Below are 22097 nucleotides of genomic sequence, written 5' to 3' on the forward strand. Positions count from 1 at the left end.
TGCTCTCTCGGCTTCCGACGTTTTTATCCTCGCCGACTATGAATTACCCTATACGAGCAATTAAACCTGTCCAAGAACTGGAGCGCGTCTCTCTTTCTCACGTCAGAGAGATATTGCGTTTTACTTTTGCGTACAAAAGCGCGCGCACAAGTCTTACTTTTCCTCCTCCTCCTGTTCTCTTTTTAGCGTCGCTGCTCGAAAAAAATTTTAACATTGTTTCCTCCTCGTTACTAAAAATACACTCGTACAAGCGTGACAGCGAAAAAGATCCCTTTCGCCTCTCAACAGTCCTCGCGTTAGTTCCTTATTTTCTCCTGATAAGATTATTCGCCTTTAACTCAGTCGTGAGTAAATTGTAGGCTGATTAGGGGTTCCAAAAATGGACCGGCGACCCACACTCTGCCTCTTCCCCCGGACTTATTTTAAGACGGCTTCGAAGGATCTCGCGTCTCTCTTTTTCTCCGTATAACCGTGTCGTATGTGCTACAAACACACGATGTGTACTCGGTCAAGATGGGTTTTCATTTTACTAATCCTACTTTTCCCCGCGCGTCTCTCCCTCTCGTACGCTGCAGTGTTATATAGTGGTAGTATATGGCCGTGTGCTTTCTCGCCGCGCGGCTTTCCGTACAGTCACGTAGTTAATGAGTGAAAAAGGCAGATAGCCCATGCTATATCCTTTCGCCTACGCGCAGTTCTCAGAGAGTCTGTATGTAGTGTGTAGACAACATGCTTCTTCCAACTCAGCGGAGGAGGAAAGCAATTTGATGATGAACTGCGTTTCTCCCCTTTCTCTCTCTCTCTCTCTCTCTCTCTCTCTCTCTCTCTCTCCCGGCTTTTTCTAGCCCGACGATCATTTTCTGCTCCTTTTTCGTAAAAAACGCAAAAGTAACAGCATAAATCTTCGAGGTCAGAAAAAAGGAACGTATATAAGGTCAGCTTGAAAGTATATAGAGTCGAAAGTGAGTGCTATTTATTTATTTATTTATTCACTCACCGCGCCTAGAGGCCAAGCTCGCTCGCTAGCTCCTGTACAACAAATAACGCGTCGAGACTTTCGTACGCCCGCTGCCCCGGGTCCCCTTTGAAAAATCCCTCATACATGTTAACGAATGTGCATTCGTTACGTAGGCCGGCCGTATATATTATATATTTTAGCCGAGATCTGGAAGCCTATTCGTGTCGAATTCAAAACACGTGGCTGTATATAGGCAGGGGTCTTCTCTCGCGTCGTTAACGTGGCTCTCGTTATAGAGAAGGCCCCTATACACGTTCGCGATGACGCCGCACGTGCGTGCGCGCACTCGTATACGGGTGATCTACGCAATAAAAATTGCACCGGGTGATAAAAAGATTATCGTGACACGAGTGTGCTTGGCTGGGATAACCGATGTGCTCTATTATCTGGAAAACTTATTTTTTCCATCCGTCTCTCTGTCTCTGATGAAGGCGAGAATTGCTGCTTTTGATGATATCGAGAATTGGCTGCTACTCATCCGTATGCTCATTACTTTGATCGACTCGAGGTTCAAGACACACGTGTCGATTCTTAACTTTGAAGAATTCTTCGATAAGTGTAATCAATTTCGGTTGAGAAATGTTATTATAATGCGCGCTGGAGGTATGCAGGAAGCGTAGCATCGAAAAAAAAAACAGATTCTCAATTCGAAAGCCAAGTTTAAATTATCATTCGTCTTTTCTCAAAGTTAATTCATGATTGATTCTTCGAATCGTAATTTATACTAGCTCTTTAAGTATCTATATAAAGAAAAAGTGCAGTGAACGTACAGCCTAAAATTTTTATCACCTTTGTACAGGATCGAAAGAGTGGTCAGGTCGCTATATAAAGAACATCGCGTAAAACATTTCAAAAGCAGCGCTGCTCTTTTTCATAAAAGAACGCGTGACTCGAAAATTCATACCGCTGCTCCTCCACAGAAAATAACATCTTCCTCCCAATATTTATGCTGTATACATCCCTATTTTTATTGGTACACATTCAGAGAGAGGAGCCTCGCGGTAATTTCGGACCCGCGCGCGATTCCCGTCTTCTCTTCTCATCCTTCCCCGTATTTTCTCTTCTATATATCTATATACACGCACACTCAGCACGCGCTGCACCTTAATTTTCTGTTTCCTTGCTCTTCGGCGGTATACTGATGTTCCTGCTTTGTGGGGCCCTCTCCATTTTTCTTTTGCAGAAAAAGCGCACACACACACACACAAGCAGCCATCAAAAGGATGGCCGGTCTTTCTCGAGGGGAAAGAGAGCGAAATTGAGAGAGTGTGTGTGAGAGAGAGGGGGGAAGAATAAAGAAAATATAACGTAATTCTCGCAGAGAACTCGAGCGAGTGCGGAAGGACGTACGTGTGATTCGAGTCGAGGAATATGTATGCGACAAGGGTAAGCCAGTCAGTGTCTCTCTCTCTCTCTCTCTCTCTCTCTCTCTCTCTCTCTCTCTCTCTTTGATGGTGATACATTTGCAGTGAGAGAATCGCTATGACAATGCAACGCGGACGTTTGAAGCCATGAATGACGAGCCGAAAAGCCTGCGGTTTGGCAGAATTATTCTCGGCTCGTGCTGTGTTTATGATAGTATGTGTGTGTTAGAGGGAGAGAGAACCGACGCCGGAAAAAAGTTTGGCAACGATTCGCACGGTAGTATATATTTTGGTGCATATACACTGCAGCTTGCTCTGCTGTGTGCACCGAGAGCACTTCCGTCGCCGATCCTTTTCTCGTTTCACTCGAGGCTTATATTCGGAAAAAGTGCTATGATTGTTTCGTAAGAAGCCTTTCGACGACTTGCGCCGCGATGCATGAGAGTGTGCTGTTTTTTATTCTGTGTCGAATTATGTCAAATGGAGACGAACGTTTGCAATCGTTATCACTGCGAATTGAGACGAAGTATCGCGCTGAGGAACTTTTGGCATCGCCGCACTTTCAAGCGCCAGACATGCGCATAGCGTGTAATAGTAGAGAATCTCGCTGAGTCAGTGTACAGTCAGACGCGCTGCAATAGCTAAGTAGTTATTCGAATGCCTTTTTGCGCACTTGCTCGTAATTCCTTTGCCGCTTGCGCGCACAGCTCATTTTATTACACTTTTATACTAGCGATCTTCAAAAAGTTCAAAACGCCTGCATTCGCATCGATTCTAGAAATCGACTGCGTATTCGCAAGCAGCTAGAAACTTCAGTGCATCTTTAGCCTACTTACTTATATCTATTGTTTACTTTCTTACCAATGCGTTCTATTCCTCGCATGATTTTCGACCTTTCGAGCCAGCCGGTAATCCTCATTTAGACGCGGATTATCGATGACCGCCTCGACATTCCTCACCGCTGTGTTATATTAACAACGGAAACCGAGTCGCGAATACTGCCCGCTTGGCAAACAAAATCAGTTTACAAAACTCTCGCGCGCGCAAAGAGCCCATCCTCTACGTATCCCCCCGTACTACTGCACTTCTCGCCTCCCCGACGACGACACACTGTGACGACGATTATTTTCAACCGCAACAACCGGCAGCTGCAACCGCCTCTCTTGCGTTATGCGCACCGGCCGATTTTACCGCGACGAGAAGGAAAAAAAAGAAAAAGACAAGCGAGTCTCTCTCACGCATACAGCGAAATTCGATTGCCAAGCCTAAGACGCAGACGTCCGGAGGGAAAATATTTGCTCGCACACGCGTGTTATTTCGCCTCCTTCTCCCTCTTCTCGCAAAGTAGTAATCCGATCTGCGCAGAGAGCGAAGAGATGCCGCTGCTCGACCCTCTGACGCGGCTTTCGAAATTTTCGGGGACGACACGTGTATCTTCTCCTACTCCTCTTCTGCTCCTCCTCTCGTTCCCCTACTCTCTTCCTTCTTTCCAAGAGAGCCTGACTTTTGCGCGACGCTGTTTTTCTTCGCGCAGGCCACCGGCGCGTGTGTGTTATCGACGGAAACCTAACCGTGCGTGGTCGACTGACTGCGTAATAAGCGCCTGCGAGCTGGAGAAAAAATTCACGCTCAAGCGCGGGCTAATTGACGGTTGCTTTTTCGGTGAGGCTGTTTTTCGTCTCTAAATTTTCGAAATCGCGAAGCCCCTGTGTAATTAGATAATGGGAACGTATCGCGCTAATTAGAGTCGCTGGGGGAGATTAATTTCTCGGATCTAACGAACGCTATGTAGAGCGTCTCTCTTTCTCTCTCTGCAAATTACGTCCATTTTATTCACAAGAGTGTGTATATCGTACACGGCTATTTTCGGAGCTCTCACGAATCCTCCCTCTTTCGCGCTCACGCATTTTTCCCGGATAGAGAAAATTTACCTCGAGTGAGAGAGGAGTAGTCGAGAGTATATAACGCACAGCCGAGTCCAAGTTTCCGCGGCGCGTGCGTGACTACCGTGCCAAAGACGACGACGACGGCGCCGCCTTACTGCGAATCGGCTTCGTTAGGTACACTTTGTTGGGAATGGAAGATACACCTCTGAGGTCCTCGGGGCGCTTCGTTAGAGTGATTGGCAATTTTGTGGATTATTCGAGCTCGAGAGAGCGAGAAAAATTTGCGTCTATAACTTCAATGTAGCAATCAGCTGGAGTATAACGATTAATTAGAGGCAACGTGGTGCTGCGTATATTCCAAAACAAAAGCGCAAAAAAATTCCGCGATAAATCAGCAAAAAGCTGCACGCACGGCGTATCTAAGGCCATTTTTATGATCTATCTCTCTTTCTTGCGCGCGTATGAAATTCTGCTTCCGCGACAATGCAGACAAGCGCGCGGAGAAAAGAAATGCATAATTTATCGCGTAGCAGCAGCAGCAGCGTGTGTGTACGTCGGGTCCAATAAATAAATTAGCTATCATCGCTCTCTCTCTCTCTCTCTCTCTCTCTTACGCGCGCGCGAGTACACACAACGGTGGCGTCGGCGGCTTCTATACGTTATTCACCAAAGCCATACTCAAAGTCTCCTTTCTCTCTTTCACGTGCCGCGCTCGTGTGTGTACCTATAGCTGCACGTAGCGTCGTCGTCGTCGTCGTCTATTTTTCCACTCTCTCGTCTCATCGGTCCCGACGAGCCTTTCATAGATGAACGAGAGCTCTGCGCTCCGTTATATATGCCACACGAGAGTATACAGAGTCGAAGCCTCGTCGTTGCTTTTCAGGTGTTTCGTTGATTCCGTATTCATCGCCGCGGCGAATTACGCTGTTGCGTCAGAGGGAGAGTATCGCCGTAGCCCCGCTGTTTTAATTAAACAACTTTGTTTCCCTTCTTTTGTGCAGAGTATACATTAAGAGCTCTCGCGCAATTTACTCGAAGATCAGCTGCGTCGGCGTGAGGAAAGTGTATAGAGAGAGAGAGAGGGGGGAGGAAAAAAGTATCTCGGTATACGAAGCATTTCTGCACTTAGCAGCGGCGATAAAGTAAATTTTATCGCGATGCACGACTGTATAAGCTGCACGCGCAGTGTAAAAATAACCTGCAGCCGGCAGGATTTCTCTATGTCGTCCGCAGATAAAAGAGATAAACGCCGCCGCCGTCGCCGCCGCGGCTATAATACGTTTTCGTTATAAATTTTGCGTCTTCGCCTTGATGCGATAAGCCTTGGAAAGTACACGCAACGTTTTATGGCGCCTCGTGTTCCGTTATTGTTCAAACAGAGAGAGAGAGAGAGAGAGAGAGAGAGAGAGAGAGAGAGAGAGGGGGGGAGTCGAATTGTAAAATATTTCCAGGCTAATATCCTAGGCCGTTTCCATACTGCGCGGCTGCTGCTACATCGGCGCATTAATTTTTCCCAATGTAGCCGCGCGTTCAATCCCCTGCAGCTGTCACCTCTCGAATAGCAATCATCGCTCGCTCTCGGCGGAACGCGCGTCCCTCGCGCTCTCGAGTGAGTGTGTAAAATTAATGCAAGTCGGCGCGTGTGTAATTCCACACGTACTATATACACTGATCCGCGGATAGAGGAAAAAATAGGAACGACGAGCTAACGCTCACTAATGCAGCTTATGCGATTACTGGGAATCGGCTTTGTTTTCGTGGCTTCAGATGGATACACACACATATGCACACAGTCGTGGGGAAAAATGTCGGGCGATAGTTTCTTGCAGCGGCAGCGGCAAACGGGATCGTCTGCTTTTTCCGCGACGCTTTCGGACTGACGGCCTCCTACTCGAGAGAAACTGGGACGGCGCGAGCGGGTATAGACGCGCTCTCTCGTGAACTGCAGCCGCCGCCGCCATCGCTCTGCTTAAAAATCATCATTAAGAGAACAGGATTACGAGTTGTTGGCTCTTTCTTTTTAATAAATCTCGAGTACCGCCACAACCGCCTTTTGGAGAAGTAAGATATTTTTTAAATCCCGAGACTCGCGGATATATTGCTTTTCGAGACGGGGCTTGGCTTTCTCGAAGTTTGATGGAAAGTGCTTTTCGAGGCCGCAAGAGATCGATATAGGGTTCCACTGGAGCAACTCTTCGGGCTATTAGTTTTTTGATAACTCGCTGCCTCTCTCTATTCGGAAAAACTCGATGTGACAGCGATGGCAGAAGAAGAGCGTAGGCTGCAGCTATTTTTGTTTTTTTTTTTCGATTTCGAGCCTATATGACCTCACGGATAATAGTTAAATTCACGCTCGCGATCGATTAATCAATGGACGCTTTGATCCTGACTCGGCCCCACTTCGAAAGGACGCCGAGAGAGAGAGACTCATCATCCAAGGCCGATTCGAAAATTCGCGCCGCCGCCGACTAAACTACCTTGGATTCTCGCCCCGATCGATTAATGTTTCTATCGTGTGACTCACTCACTCGCTGGAAGAATTACACGGACATACATAGCACAGCGGTGCTAACGACTTCTCGGAAAAGCCGAAATTTGCGAAAGGTATATCGCGCGTCGTCGTCGTGCATAAAGTTGTTTGTTCGCGTTCGAAACGCGGATATAATAGGATTGCTTGTAGGAGGAAAACATACAATCGCTCGCTTGTGTTGTTGTACAGCCGGTTTGTGTGCGGCACAGATAGTATCGTTCTCGGAACTGAAATAAGTTGCTAAAGTAGTTCGCTGCTGCTTCTCTCTCTCTCTCTCTCTCTCTCTCTCTCTCTCTCTCTCTCTCTCGAACTGTAAATCGATTGTGTTTTTTCCTCGCGGGAGTCGGTCGCACTTCGATAGAGCCTGATGACGTTTGTCCTTAACACAAAATCTGTAATTTCAAACGAAACGTATCCAACTTGCTATAGTATATAGAATAAGAGTGAGAGACGGTATTATCAGCTGAGTCAACGGATCAGTTTGCTGCTGTCCTCGACGCTGTTGTGTGATTTCTTTTTAAACGCTACTGCATCGATCATTCACTTTTGAAATTTGTCCAAGTCTGCTGTGCTCGCCTTTCATCACAGCGGCTACTTTCAGCGGTTAATTCGTCATCAGCCGAGAGCAATTTTCATGACTCGTGCTCCAGTTTCCCGTCACTCCGCAGAGACCAGAAATCGAAAGGAATATGCGGGGAGAAGGGCGTGCGCACGTGCATTAGCATGATGGTTCCGCGATCAATGATTCGACCGCCTGTATACGCATACCTGCACACACATCCGTCGTCAAAAATACGTTGATCGGCTAACGATTGATTATGGCCTCCTTATTCCCCCAGCGGTGTGTGAGCGATCTGATTTTGGTCTGACGCACGAGATCTTTTTTCTCCCTTTTACACTGAAAAATAAGACTGCATTGCGAAAACAGCCCTGGCGCAAGTCGGACTTTTCGATTATCGAACTCTTGTATAATAAACCACTCGCCGCGAGTTGCTTTGTTACATTCGCGCCGTCTGAGAGAAACGATCTGGTTTTGTATTATACAGCCTCTCGATTGCGCTTCCGCGGTTGGGTTTATCATCGAGTGGAAAAATTATTACGGCTCTCCCGGCAACTTTATACACAGTGTAGTACAGTAAATTTTATTTTCTCATTAGTCTAACTGGCTCGGGCTTTTAGCCGGATTAACGGGCGTGCATTAACGATAAAAATTGAATTAGACTTATGAAATTTTTTAATGTGCGTTAAATGATACGCCGATTCGAAAGCGTTGGGCACGCGCATACAGGGAGGTTGGGCATCGGGATGAAATGTGCGTAGAGAAGAGAAAGGAGCTTATGAACGAGCGTGTAATTCAGAGCGAAAAGGTTAGTTTTAGTTTGGCGTAATTAACATACAAGGTTCCGGAGTAATTTTATACGCACATCGCGCTTCTGCACGCTAGGCTTTACGGCGCCGGTTTAAGTATCCAAGTTAGTGCTTGTAAACTTATACATCAGCGCGCTCTCTCTCTCTCTCTCCCTCTCAGATTAAGGGAAAATATTGCCTTTTGTTATTACCATACTAGAGCCGTAAAATCGTAATTATACAAAATGGAAGATGCGCGCTCCGCTGCTCTCTTTTCTCCGCGGGCAGATGCAAGAATTCATAAAGTTGTTATTGTCCCGCTGCTGCTACTGCTGTACGTTTGCAACAAACTGTCTACGCAGTTATGGAATTTCGCGTATAGCAGTGTACAACTTTTTGTTGAAACAACTCGGTTGAGATTGCGCAATTTGAATGTTTCGCGCGGGAAAACGCAACGCGCGCCGGAAACTTCGCGGATAAAACTAAAACTATCACGTAGAGATAGGGGGAAAAAACTGCCTGGATATTGGAAAATTTTCGATATTTCCTCGCGAGAAGAAATCGCGCGCGATCCGACGAAACTTTCCGGCGCGCTTCTTCGACAAAGATTTTCAATCGCAGCGGCTGATGTCAGCTCAACATTTCCCTCTCTCGAATCTCGATACGGAACTTTTCACCTCGTGTGCAGTATGACTGTGAACGCGCAAAAGGGAATAATTACCAAAACGGCCGCAAATTCGCATCCATAAACATTACACAATAACGATAACATCGTCGCATTTTCATCGCGATTGTCAACGAAATAACGATCCATCATTTACAAATGCGCCGTACAGTAAACAGCGCGACGATTATTCTCCCGAGTGTAATAGATAAACGATAATAGACGTATATATATTTTTTATTTTGTCTGCGTCCACGTAAAAGCCGAGCGTTATATGAAAAATGCAAGCCGGCGGCTGATCGAAAAATCAATCTTTTAGAACCAGTACGACACATCGCGCACAGTCATCTCTCTATAGCTTTTATTCTATAAGCTATAAAATATACGTTCGCGCAGCGCAATTACGTCGGCCAATTGAATTAGTTCGTATTCTAGCTCTGATATAGCGCGTCTCGTACAAATCAACTTGTAAATTATAACGTTATTACACATACGTAAAGCGGCGCAGTTCCACGAAAACGCTGATGCCTCGAGTTTTTCACGTCCGGCTGGAAAAAACACACAGCCTTTATACACGTCGCGCCGACACCAAAGACAATCGTCGATAACAACGAGAGAGAGAGAGAGAGAGAGAGAGAGAGAGAGAGAGAGAGAGAGACGCGAAGATCCAGAGCTTTCAACTCCGTGTAGATACACCTATATACATATAGTCGCAGGCTTCACTTCGCGTGCAGCGGTTATATAGTCCACATTCGCGATCGAAAGAGCAAACGGCTGATGCAGAAATCTCGAGCGATACTCGATGACTAATATGAGCCGTGGCGCAGAGAGCCGGTTGACTCACGAGAGCGACGGAGACGACGACGACGGTAAATAAGAAGCAGCGCGAAAGAAGAGGGAAGTAGGTCGTCGCGAAACTCGTGGGAAGAATTGGCGAGCCGTAGCAGGACTCGTTCTTTCGCTGCAGGAGACGCGCGCGCCGGCAGCTGCACACACACTACAGTGCGCCTTTTCGCCAGATTCGAGGCTCGAGATAAAATACGCCGCGCGCGATTCACACTCGCGCAGCTGCGCCGCAGCCGGAAAACGCATTGAAAATCAATGTTTGTGAGAGAAACGGCTTTTTTCTTTTAACTGCACTGTGCAGCCGTGTGGGCTCGGGCGAGATTGGATTGAAGCACAAAAGTGCCATAAATTTTGTATCATACATTATACGTGGCGACGAGAGGAGGAGGCTGTACTTTTGGTGTTCAGAGGCGCTTGCGCAAGTTTTTGCGCGAGGGGAGAGAGACTTGATTGCGCCGCGAAGTGAGCCAGATGTATAAGCAATATGTGTCTCTCGCGTGTAGTTTGCCCCAGAATAATGCTTGCAAAACTACGTAGGCACTGACTCGACACCGGGTATAATGATACCACTACTTATTGTGGCAACTTTTTTTTGCAAAAAATGCATTATTCATCGTCTACGCTGCGTGTTCTTGTCTGTTCTCGGCAACTAACTCGCCTGTAAATAAAGCACGAAAAATCCGCGCAGTCAGAGTCTATTGTTCGTCGCCAAAAAGGAAATTCAACAGTTTATTTTAAGAAACGCGCTCTTCAAATAGCCGAGCGTAAAAAAAATAAGTCGGCGTTCTTTTATTGTCTCCACTGTAAAACTTTATCATCCACTTTCTTTATTATCCACGTTCTTACAATAAATAAGAAAGAATCGCATTTTCAAATCGTTCGTCGCGCGCAACATCTTGAAGAATTAAACGGGCTAAAATGATCGATGCGTATACAATATAGTATCCAGCCGCGCGAATTCTCTGGATTGATCTGCAGAACGGCGGGCGGAAAACCGCATAAATATTTCCATGATATCGCGGTGTTATAATTAGAGCCGTAGCCGTCGTCCACGTGCGAGGGCGGCGGCGCAACTATGACGACTACGTGTAATCGGCGCTTTTTTCCCCGGCGGCAATCGATCGGCTCGTGAAATCGCCGCTTGATAAGCCGTCGCTCTCCTTCTGTCCGTCTGCTGCTGCCGCTTGTCAGAGGTTTTTTTCCATTCTATATTTTTCAAATGTCGCGTTTTCTGCGAGAGACGTCGAGTGGATACGGCCGCACTGCTCTGTATGCGTACGTTCGTTTTGATGAGTTGACGCTTTTCGTTGTTATTCTTCTGCGGGAGAGAGAGAGAGAGAGAGAGAGAGAGAGAGAGAGAGAGAGAGAGAGGGATTCGACGGGACTTTGGTAAGGCTGTAATAAAGGATGCGATGATATCTTATATTTAATAAAAAGGAATTCGTTATTGACGAAACGCCATATCGGTGATCCAGTATCGGGCGATACGAAGGCAATTAAAAATCCTTTAACAGCGCTGAAATTTTCCGCGCTCGATCCCTGACCTAGAAAGAATACATCGCTTTTGCGTTGTTCACCCGTACGTTTTATATTTTCTTCAGACTTTCGAGGATCAACAAATGTTTTAATTGGATTCCATTAGAGCGTGTATGTACAACTGCGAAGAAGTACAGAGTGTAGAGTGTCGAATATCGATTTTTATTTAATAAAAGAGCGTAGGAGCGTTTTCACAAAGTTGACCTGCGATCGATTACCTAGTCTGAAATTTTTGGTAAATCGAGTTCTTCGACAAAAATATATTATCTTTAGAATATATCGCTCGAGATTTGGTGAAGTTTCATATAGTTGAATAATTTTTTCATAAAAGGGTTTGGCTGCGCACGCTAAAAGCATATTAACCCCATGAGCAGCTGCTCGCGTGGAAAACTCGATAGGTAAACTGGATTATCCAGGTTTTAAAAATGTTATTTATATTTTAAAAAGTTTGCTGGCGCAGTGGTGTTCTTATAAGTAGAAGCAGCTGCTGCGTTAGAGTCTGGATGGAAATTTTAAAATGTTATCGTATAGATTAACTCTTGAAAAAGAGACACGTCAAGAAGGCTTCTGAATAAAAACAACCATGCCTAGCGGTGATTTTCCTATTTATAGCTGAATAAAAATTAAATACAGAGAGCGCAAAACGACATTGCACCTTTCATTTGAGTTCGTATACAGTAGTGGTGAAGGGAAGCATATACTCGCCGGCGCTACGACCATCCTTAAACACTAATCAATTTCATTTCCAATTCAGTATAAAATGAAAAAAAAAGTATCTAAATTATTTGGTTTTATGAAATTGCTTAATTCGCCTATACCAACCTTTTGCTCAATCCACCAATCATAAGTTTTGAAATCGGCGCGATACAGGCATGAATGTCACTCGGGTCTAGGTATGCTGCCAGTTATGAAAGTTGTTTTGCCACCGTTATAGTTATAGAATGAACTTTTAATAAACAGCCTCGAGTAACTTTGTTTACGTACATGCGGCAGGTAATAAAAATCAGCGTTTTCTTCTGCTGTTTCAGGGAATGTGTGACATGTTCATCCAAACACAGCAGACGAGTAGCGTGAACAGCAGTAGCAGCAGTAGCGGCAGCGGCAACAATACCGCCCACCACCACAGCAAGAAGCGCAAGTTGGAATACGACATCGGCCAGCCGGTCATCCAGCACGCTCTGGTCCAGTCAAGCAGCGACTACCAATTGGACAGTAATCCTGCCCTGCAGCGATATTCGGTGAGCAACAACAACGGCACCGCCTTCGGCACGCTGCAAAATAATGGGCTGCAGAAGCAGAGCCCGAACCAACAGACCCTCGTGCGAGCCTCGACGATCAAGCTCTTAGACACGTACCAGCGCTGCGGCCAGAAGGTGAATTATGAAAATGTATGCGACAATCTACGCTCCTCTATTATTCCTCGAAACCTCGTTTTTTCTCTCTATACCTCACTCGAGAGTCGCTGCTGCTATTACACGCTCACCTTTCGAAACTCGATCGACCGGATAAATTTTTCAACTCGCACTTCTCTCTCTCTCTCTCTCTCTCTCTCTATACGTGCGCGCCGCGGCCAAGATTGCGATCTCGGCATAGCTCGTCGGGTAAAAGCCTTTACGTAACGATGCTTTTGCCGGTGCGCGCAGTTTTAGATGATGCGACCGCTGCGAGAGAGAGAGCGAGAGAGAGAGAGAGAGAGAGAGAGAGAGAGAGTCTCAATTGTCTCGGCTTTTCTCCTATTGCCCTGTCTCTGCCTTTCCTCACTCGCGCTGCAATATAATCGCGTTTCGTTCTCGAGACGTAAGGAGAGAGAATTTTTGCGCTCGTAAATCAGTTGGAAAAATCGATGTAGTTTTTTTGGCCGCATTAACCTGCGCTTATCATCAAATTGCGTTGGAGTTGACAAGTTCCGGGAAAAAGGGATGAGATCGTCGTCGCGCGGTTATTTTTGTTATAGACCTGCAACGATGTTTAACTACTGCGTTCGCTTATTAGGCTTTCTAATCTATATAGCTGCAACTGGTACGCGTTGGTATCTCGATCGGCTCACTCGTCCTTGACTCCTGATAGTACGTATACATTCCACGCGATGCAGCTATTGTACATACGTAGATGTACCCGCGAGTGCAACGTTGCGCAACACTGACAACTATATATGCGTTTTCGATCACTTTTCATAATATACTCTTCCTACGCTGAAAGTTCTCGCTTAAGGTTATTAGACAGCTGTGGAGAGACCGGTATCGTTTTTTTCCCCGCGTATTCGGGAAAATCTCGACGGCTCTCGCGTTTCGTTTGCGTTGCACACCGGACGCAAACGCACACAGACACACATCGAGTTTCACCTAGTTTAAACAACCATTATGCGTCCGCGTAGATAATCCAATCTACCGCGTCGATTCTCTCTCTCTCTCTCTCTCTCTCTCTCTCTCTCTCTCCGCCGGTCGGCGCGCATGACTCGGTCGATGAACCGTCCTACAACTCGGCAACTCAGCAGTGGCCATCAAGATCCGCTTAGCAAGGAAAACCGATGGCTTTCAAAAATAAATCTCTCACTCCCATCGGCCATAGAGAGAGAAAAAGTCGCGATCGCTGAATCAAAAGCGTATCAAAATTAAATTTCCACCACCTCTGCTCGACAAATATCCGCCGAGAGAGAAAATCCCACTTCCCGAGAGGAGAGATATCCAATGCGAGAGTAGGTATGGCGACAATAAAGGGAATCTCGAGAGATAAGACGCAGCTCTCGTTCTCCGGTAGCTACACACACACACACACACACACACACACACACACACACACACACACACACACGCGCGCGCATACACAGCCCTCATCGCGCTATAGCCGCGCGTGCGACGCAGTAGCGCGCGAGCTATCGATTCCGTTCAAGGCTCTCTCTAGCCGGCGACTCTTTCATATTTCATACGCGCCGGCTGCGGAGGAGATACCCCTGATGTACGGGGAATTCCAGAGGCTCGAGGAGGAAAAACCCCCGCCAGGGTGAGTCGCTCCGTATATACACCTATATATACTACACGATGAGGGTATAACCGCGCGCGGTCATTCTCGCGATCGAATTTCCCGCGCTTTTTCAAAAGTGCAGCGCAGTAGGTATACCTACATCGTACGAGTGATGTAACGCTCGCGAAACGCTGGACAACGGCGTAGATGACGGGGAGAGGCCATCGTCTCCTGAGGAGGAATATTAACCTAATCCTTTGCGCGCGGAGATGCCCCTTTCTGTATACGTCTGACGCAGTTTGCTATTGTGCAGCCGAGAGAATGGATGAATGGATGATAATAATGCGGCGCGCATTCGAGCGTAATACGTACATTTTAATATTTATATAACTGAATAATGAAGCAGGAGAGAGAGCCAAAAGGGATGATAATATCAGCTTGGGATTTCCACTCGCTCTTTCTCTCTGCGCGGAGCTTATGAAGATTTAAAATTTTAAAGGAGTAAGCATATTACGAGCGCGCCCTCTCCGCCCGAGCTAGAGTTTCACTATTCCATTCTTTTTTGAGCGCAGGTGCTGCGCGCGCTTTTGTGCGAGTTTATCGAAAAACAATGTGCCCCGCAATTTGCGCGAGCTGCAGCCTTGTTATTGCCGGAAATAAAAATCGACTTCCATCTTGTCCTCCCGACGCAGGGCTTTTCCCCTGAACGAATATCATATACATAGGTAGCAGACTTTACAGCTCCGCAGTAAAACTTTCGAGGAGAAATATTTCGATCGTATTTATAGCGCGTGTATTCAAGGAATTCCCCGGGGAGCGAATTACACGAGGACCTTCGCCTAGAGCCATAATCGTTTGTCGGGCGCCAACAAAGATTTCATTAAGCGCAGGTTAACGCAGTGCGCGCAAGCATTGTATATATGGGATGGCCCTGGACCGTTATGTGCAGTAGCGCAGTTAATCCCCCTGGCCTACGCACATACCTGTGCACCCTTGAATTCCCCGAACTTCCAAACTATATACCCACCCCCCTCCCGGCCGCACCTCTCCCTCTGTAAATATATACCCGAGGCTTCTACGAGTCATAACTCTCCCGATGCTCGTTTGCAGAGAAAATCCTGGTCGAGGGAAGGTAATGCTGAAGTCCTGGCGGTCCACACAGCCAACAACGCAGCGGCAGCAGCAGCAGCTACGGCAGCAGCAGTACAGGGCACGACGAGCCTAGTATCCCAACTCCACGGCCAGCAACAACTGCAGCCGCAGCAGCAGCAGCAGCAGCAGCAGCAGCAGCCACAGCAGCAGCAGCAGCAGCAGCAACAGCACAAGGCCAGCACGATGACGTCCCACACGAAGCAGGTCAGCAACAACGGCAACGGCAACGGCGGCTCGAATCCTCAGGGCGATGGAGACTACCAGCTGGTCCAGCACGAGGTGCTGTACTCTATGACCAACCAGTATGAGGTGCTCGAGTTCCTCGGACGTGGTACATTCGGACAGGTGAGCTTTTCTTTCCAGTAATAATATTTCAATCAAAACAACGTTTTTCAACAAGCATCTACGAGAGACGCACATCGAACGAATTTCTCCGTGCACATGTATAGCACAGCTCTCAGGCGCGGCTGGCTCTCGAGCAAGAAACTTATTGGGTCACTCCAAGATTCCCTACTCGGAAACACCTGCTGCGTGTGCTTTTAACGCGAGCCGTCACCGCCTGCCGCGAGCTTTACTCCTTTTTTTGGAGACGTATTGGCGCTGTATGCGGCCTCCTCGCCTCCTTTCGGGCTCGATTAAACGCGGCAAATTGAAATTTATGACTCGTTACGGCTTTAGAGCGAGTTTTATTGTCGCGCGCGTGTATGTGCTTTGTTTTCGTTTGTCGAGGAAGAAGAATATTGTTCGTCGCGAGGTGAGAACGTACAGGCGCGGATATTTAGCGCGAGTCTTAACAGGAGGTAATGGATTTGTTTTTAGAGACGTAACGGCAGTTTCTGAAACGGATACCGCGATACTTGACGTGACTTACATAAAGAGTATGGATGGACGCGTGTTTGTAATATTCTACGCATTAACAATAACTGAAGGAATTTTAATTTAATTTATTTATTTACTTTATTTGTGTTAATGCCTATACGCACTAAGAGGAATTCAATCGAAAATTTATTTATTCTTTGCATGCATTTACTATTATTGAGAAGGATATGTATATAAAACTATTTTTACTCCACAGGTCGTGAAATGTTGGAAGAAGGGAACAAATGAAATAGTGGCTATCAAAATTCTAAAAAATCATCCTTCGTATGCTCGGCAAGGTCAGATTGAGGTCAGTATCAATATTCACTCGATTGTCGCCAATCAGAATGGCGTTCGCTTGCGCGCGCGCCAATTTATTCGTCGCAATCAGCAGCGAAGCAACATTCTTAATTTTTCTGCTTTTCTTTCAAAATCCTCAGGTCTCCATCCTGTCACGTCTTAGTCAGGAAAATGCGGATGAGTTCAACTTCGTGCGTGCCTACGAATGCTTCCAGCATAAGTCACACACCTGCTTAGTATTCGAGATGCTGGAGCAGAATCTTTATGATTTTTTAAAGCAGAACAAATTTTCGCCTCTACCACTCAAGTACATCAGGCCCATTCTCCAACAAGTTCTCACGGCGTTGCTTAAACTCAAAGTAAGTTCAAACCCAACAGTATAGTTGGAAGTGTATCTTAGCGAACTTTCTGAGCTGAAATATTTATTCACAAAACGTTTATATAAAAAATTGAGTCAGCGTAACTAGAGTCTTGTATAGTGTAAATCAGCTAAAAGCGATTAGTATCACTCTGAAACCAATCGACTACTTTTCAATTTCAACCTAACGAAAAACTCCTTGTTCGAATTACAGCAATTGGGTTTGATCCACGCTGACCTTAAGCCAGAAAATATCATGCTCGTGGACCCCGTACGCCAACCATACCGCGTCAAGGTCATAGATTTCGGTTCGGCCTCGCACGTTTCCAAGGCCGTCTGTAATACGTACCTGCAATCGCGTTACTACCGCGCGCCCGAGATCATTCTCGGACTGCCATTCTGCGAGGCTATTGATATGTGGTCACTCGGCTGCGTCGTCGCCGAGCTCTTTCTCGGCTGGCCGCTCTACCCCGGCAGTTCTGAGTATGACCAGATTCGATACATCAGCCAGACCCAAGGCCTACCCACTGAGCACATGCTCAACAACGCCAGCAAGACGACCAAATTTTTCTACAGGGATATTGACAGTCAGTACTTTTCTATTTTTCTTATGTCAAGTATATTCGGTTTGCTAGCACTCTTATATAACCGTTCTTGAAACCGTTTTTTAGGTACGTACCCTTTCTGGCGACTAAAAACACCCGAGGAACATGAAGCAGAAACGAGTATTAAATCTAAAGAAGCGAGAAAGTACATCTTCAATTGCCTCGACGATATTGGACAGGTTAATGTACCGACGGACTTGGAAGGGGGTCAACTTTTGGCCGAGAAAGCCGACAGAAGAGAATTCATTGATCTTCTCAAGAGGATGCTGACGATGGACCAGGTAGTAATATCTAATCTACTTCTAGAATGGGATTCAATACGGTCGCCTTAAAAATTGATTTGATTTACATTTGTGCTTACAAATTTATTTTTAGGAGCGCCGAATAACACCTGGAGAGGCTTTGAATCATGCGTTCGTGACACTAGCGCATTTGGTTGATTATGCACACTGCAATAACGTTAAGGCATCCGTGCAAATGATGGAGGTGTGCCGACGGGCGGGCGACTTTACGGCGAGTCCGGCTCACCACCAGGCTCCGCCGGCGCCCCAGCCGCCGCCACCGACATCGCTTGTTGCTAACTTTGTACCAACAACTAACGGTAGCGCAGTTACGCTCACCTTTAACAACCAAGTGCAAAGGCTGGTCCGCGAGCACCGTACCGCTCAGTCGGGTTACGACAATTTGGTACGGCGATACAATCCATTACCGGAAAATAATTCATTTTCTATTGAGGATGGTTGTTTATACCCAAATACTTTGCAGTACCAAATATACAGCAACAGTAGTCGAAGAGCTAATCAGTACAGCAGTTCGTCCAATGGTTCAAATAGTGGTAGAAGCGCGGTACATGATTTCCCGCATCAACTGGTACCTGGCATTCTTTGTCCGCCTCCTGGTTATCAAACAATGCCAAGCCCAGCCAAGCACGTTGTTGTTGCACAGGTAAGTTCGATTTTGAAGGTTTTTCTAATATCTTGCCGCTGTTACTAAGCGAAAAAATATATGCTTATACTTCGAAACTTCTTATTTTTAGCCCCCGCAAGCTCAACAGGCTCCCCTGCAGATTCAGCCATCTATTATTTCACAGCAAGCCGTTGCAGCAGCTGCTGCTGCAGCGCAACAGCAATACGCCGTACCTGTATCTATGGTAGAAACTGGACGTCAAATGTTATTAACGGTGAGTTCATCTTATACAAAAGATATTAATGCTTGATCACTTTTATCAAATTGAACGTCTAATTAATCGTGACGATTTTTACTTGAAAAAGAATGCTGTGCAAACGTCTTGGCCTGGCGGAAGTAGACAAATGGCTGCAATTGTACCATCGTGGCAGCAGTTGCCTCCTCAGCATGCTGCAATCCAACAACCTCTTTTGAGCGATGCTGGAGACTGGGGCAGACCTTTGATAGTAGACAGTTCTGCAATTTTACAGGTATAATTTTGTTCATTCTTTATTTATCTTCAAAGTTTAGTAAAAAGATATTTGTCTTTTTTATTTAAGTATTTAAATTCATTTTATTTTATGCATCGAAAAAGAAGCGAAAGCAATGTTTATTAGTACTAAAGAATAGATTTCACATTGACGCGCTTTCTTATTAATGATAAACAACTGTTATCAATGCTTGAGCGTCATATAAAATCAATAAAAAGAATGTCTGAGCATCGCAATAAATATTATCATTCGCCGACATTAAAACAAGAATCATAAAGGATTTTTTCAATGTTAAATATTAGCATTGCGATTGCGCGTGGACTTTGTTCTCATTTATTATTCAAGAATGCTAGCAGGCGCCAATGACAGCTTTTTGTGATAATTTTCGACGCACTTTCCTGTTCCGAAATATTTTTTACGACATTGCACTGCTTGTTCAGCAGACAATTTGTTTTAAAAAAATCGTGCAAAAACTTGTCAAAAAAAAGAATATCATTTATATCATCATACACCCCTACACACGTGTCTAATCTCCGCTAATTTTGGGGAAGGATCAGAGGCCGGTATTTCCAGTCACGGAGGTATACAACACGAGTGCCCTGGTGGATCACGCGCCTCCGCAGAACTGGGGAAAGCGCAGCGTAAGCAAGCACCATCAGCACCATCTAAGCGTACCGCAGCAGTCCCAGCACCGCACCCACGAGCACAAAAAAGAGCAGCAGCAGTTGAGCCCGGTGAAGAAACGCGTCAAGGAGAGCACACCGCCGAGCAATGTGCGCCGTCAGCAACAGCAACACTCGCCGCCGCCAGTACAGGCCTCCTCGTCCTCGGCCTGGCAAACGCAGCCAATTTCGCAGTCCTCCTTGTCGTTGTCGCATCATCATTCAACGACCAAACACCATCAGCACCAGCAGCCGCAGCAGCAACAGCAGCAGCAGCAGCCCGAGCACCAGCAGGTCTCCTATGTTAGGCAGCAGACCATTACGATACACGACACGCCATCGCCTGCCGTGTCAGTCATTACCATCAGCGACAGCGAGGACGAGACGCCCGGAAAATGGTTAGTAATTTGTTTACGTATAGACATCGATGAAAGTCTCTTAGCATACAGATTCTGTCTTACCTTGAGAAATATTTGCGTCGGTGATAGAATCTGGGAAACAGCATTTTTATTGAATTCTTGTACCATTTGAGTTTTTCGAAGAGACAGGCTCGTTAAGTACCGGAAGAAGTATAAAAATCAAAGCTCCAAAGTCCCTGACCACATTTTATTACAAGTAGTATAGTGAAGGGAATGCGCATTATGCAGCGCAATGATCTCACGAGTAAATGGAGAGAACGGAGAGTATGTGCACTAGTATCAGGGGACGCATTACATTTACGTTCAATTTTCTGATTTCGATTATTATTAATTTTATTAAAATTTATTACTTTACTTCAAGACTTTAGAACCGTTTCTGTGAAGGTTATTGCAATAAAGGTGGGCTGTAAAAAAAAATTAAAAAATGACTGACAAGTAAATATGCCTCATTTATCGATATCCATGATCTTTTTTTATCAATTAAAAAGTTGATTAATTGAATTTTGACTTTGTTTTTACATTAATTTAATCTTAAAAAACCTTTCAATTTATTTTCTACAACATTCTTCCAAAACGCGGAAAACAACAACCAACGCAAGCTTTCAAATCCTCTGCATAAAATCACGATAAATTAATAATCTAATAAAAATTACTAACAGTCTCGATTTTCATTTTTATTGAACGTACTATTTTAGTGTAGCCGTTAGAGAAGGCTCAAATTATGAGCGATAGATGACACATTAATGCATAGATTATATTAGCTGTAATAATTCGAGCAGCCCTAGAATCATACTTAAATGTCATTAACAGCTGTGGAGATCGTCAGTGCGGAGCTTGTCAAAGTTTGGCACCTCGCCTGTCTGGCGATGGACGTCCTATCCGTGAGGAGGTCATACGAAGGTATATTTATAAAGAAACGAAATACACATTGCTAATTAAGAAGAGACTATATTGCCAATATTTTTAAGAATATTATTGCAAAAAATTATTTGTGTAATCTTCATCGTAAAAATAGAAAAGATATAGTCTCGTCTTCACTTTGGAAAACTAATAAGTGGGTTGTGATGTGAATACGTGCAGATTTGATCAGAATTTTTACACTCACGCGCCTTGGGTAACCCTATGACAATATGCTGCTATCATCGCTGTATCGAAAATAGCGCATGTGTATTTCGTGTTGTTTTATACTACACGGACCTTTGACTCATTGGAAAGATGGACACCTTATTTTCAGGGATCTTCTATATTCTAATTAATTAAAATCGGGTTCATGCTGGAATTTGGTTGTGGAACTTGAAGTGAGAGCTAATCCTTTAGACAACTAACAACCACCTAAAAACACAGTGCAATAGCAATTCAAAGCTTAATTGGCCTGCATTCATTTCATCAAAATAAGTCTTGATTGCGTTGCTGTTTGATTCGAAAGTGGTTGCTGCGCAATATTAATAACTTCAAATCATAGCTTCGTTCTCGTGTTCATATACGTGATCTCACATTATAGCACACAGTCGAATTCTCGCGTGGTGCACAGTACTCAGCAGCAGCAACCCCAGCAACAGCAGGTGCAACCGGCTCACTCAACCAGCCATTCGCAGACAAACGGACACAGCGGCAGTACACAACGGTCTCATCGTAAAAACGTTATAAACTGCGTAACGGTTGCCGACAGCGATGGTGAGGCCAGCCCTGGCAACAGGTCACACCCGACTCACCTGTATCAACAGATACCCCAGCACCAACAACATCCACAAACGACGCAGCACATCAAGCATGAACCGCAGCCACAACACCATATCAAGTGAGTTATCTCTTCTTTTTTATTCAGAACGATATTTTCATGTTGTCTTTGAGTCTCTATTAACAGTTTTGGTATTTATCTTTTAGTTCTGGCTACTCTTCTCAATCGCAAAAGAAGCGTCTGTTGGCTAAAGTGCAGTCGGAGTGTAATATGATAAACGTACCAACGAAACCGGAACCTGGTGTTGAGTATTTGGCACCTCACCCCTGTCATGCAGCGGCCTGCAAAGAGCCACCTTCGTACCAGGTACGCGAGGAGGTTAACCTTTGTTTCTTTGACTGAAATGTACTAATCACGTCTAGGGCTTTGAGAAAATACAGCCTAAAACCAGTTGCTTAATTTACCTATTAATTTTAT

At 45.5% G+C, this 22097-nt stretch overlaps 1 protein-coding gene across 28 annotated transcripts in view; it reads left to right on the plus strand.

The window, feature by feature from the left end:
- The window catches only part of LOC100116338 (homeodomain-interacting protein kinase 2), a 45273-nt gene that overhangs the window by 6757 nt on the left and 16419 nt on the right, over positions 1-22097 (plus strand). For 8 of the 28 annotated variants that reach the window (XM_031926424.2, XM_031926428.2, XM_031926429.2 and 5 more), the window contains exons 2-14: positions 12220-12579; positions 15263-15649; positions 16380-16472; positions 16603-16821; positions 17035-17407; positions 17492-17709; positions 17801-18370; positions 18462-18605; positions 18697-18861; positions 19413-19921; positions 20753-20842; positions 21444-21740; positions 21827-21986. In XM_031926424.2, the coding sequence (XP_031782284.1) occupies positions 12223-12579; positions 15263-15649; positions 16380-16472; positions 16603-16821; positions 17035-17407; positions 17492-17709; positions 17801-18370; positions 18462-18605; positions 18697-18861; positions 19413-19921; positions 20753-20842; positions 21444-21740; positions 21827-21986 (3582 nt within the window). In that variant the 5' untranslated portion in view covers positions 12220-12222. The remainder of the gene's footprint in view (positions 1-12219; positions 12580-15262; positions 15650-16379; positions 16473-16602; positions 16822-17034; positions 17408-17491; positions 17710-17800; positions 18371-18461; positions 18606-18696; positions 18862-19412; positions 19922-20752; positions 20843-21443; positions 21741-21826; positions 21987-22097) is intronic. The other 20 variants (XM_008216066.3, XM_008216070.3, XM_008216071.3 and 17 more) reach the window with 18 other exon arrangements.

Source organism: Nasonia vitripennis, chromosome 3 (assembly GCF_009193385.2).
Source record: "Nasonia vitripennis strain AsymCx chromosome 3, Nvit_psr_1.1, whole genome shotgun sequence".
Classification (NCBI taxonomy): Eukaryota; Metazoa; Arthropoda; class Insecta; order Hymenoptera; family Pteromalidae; genus Nasonia; species Nasonia vitripennis.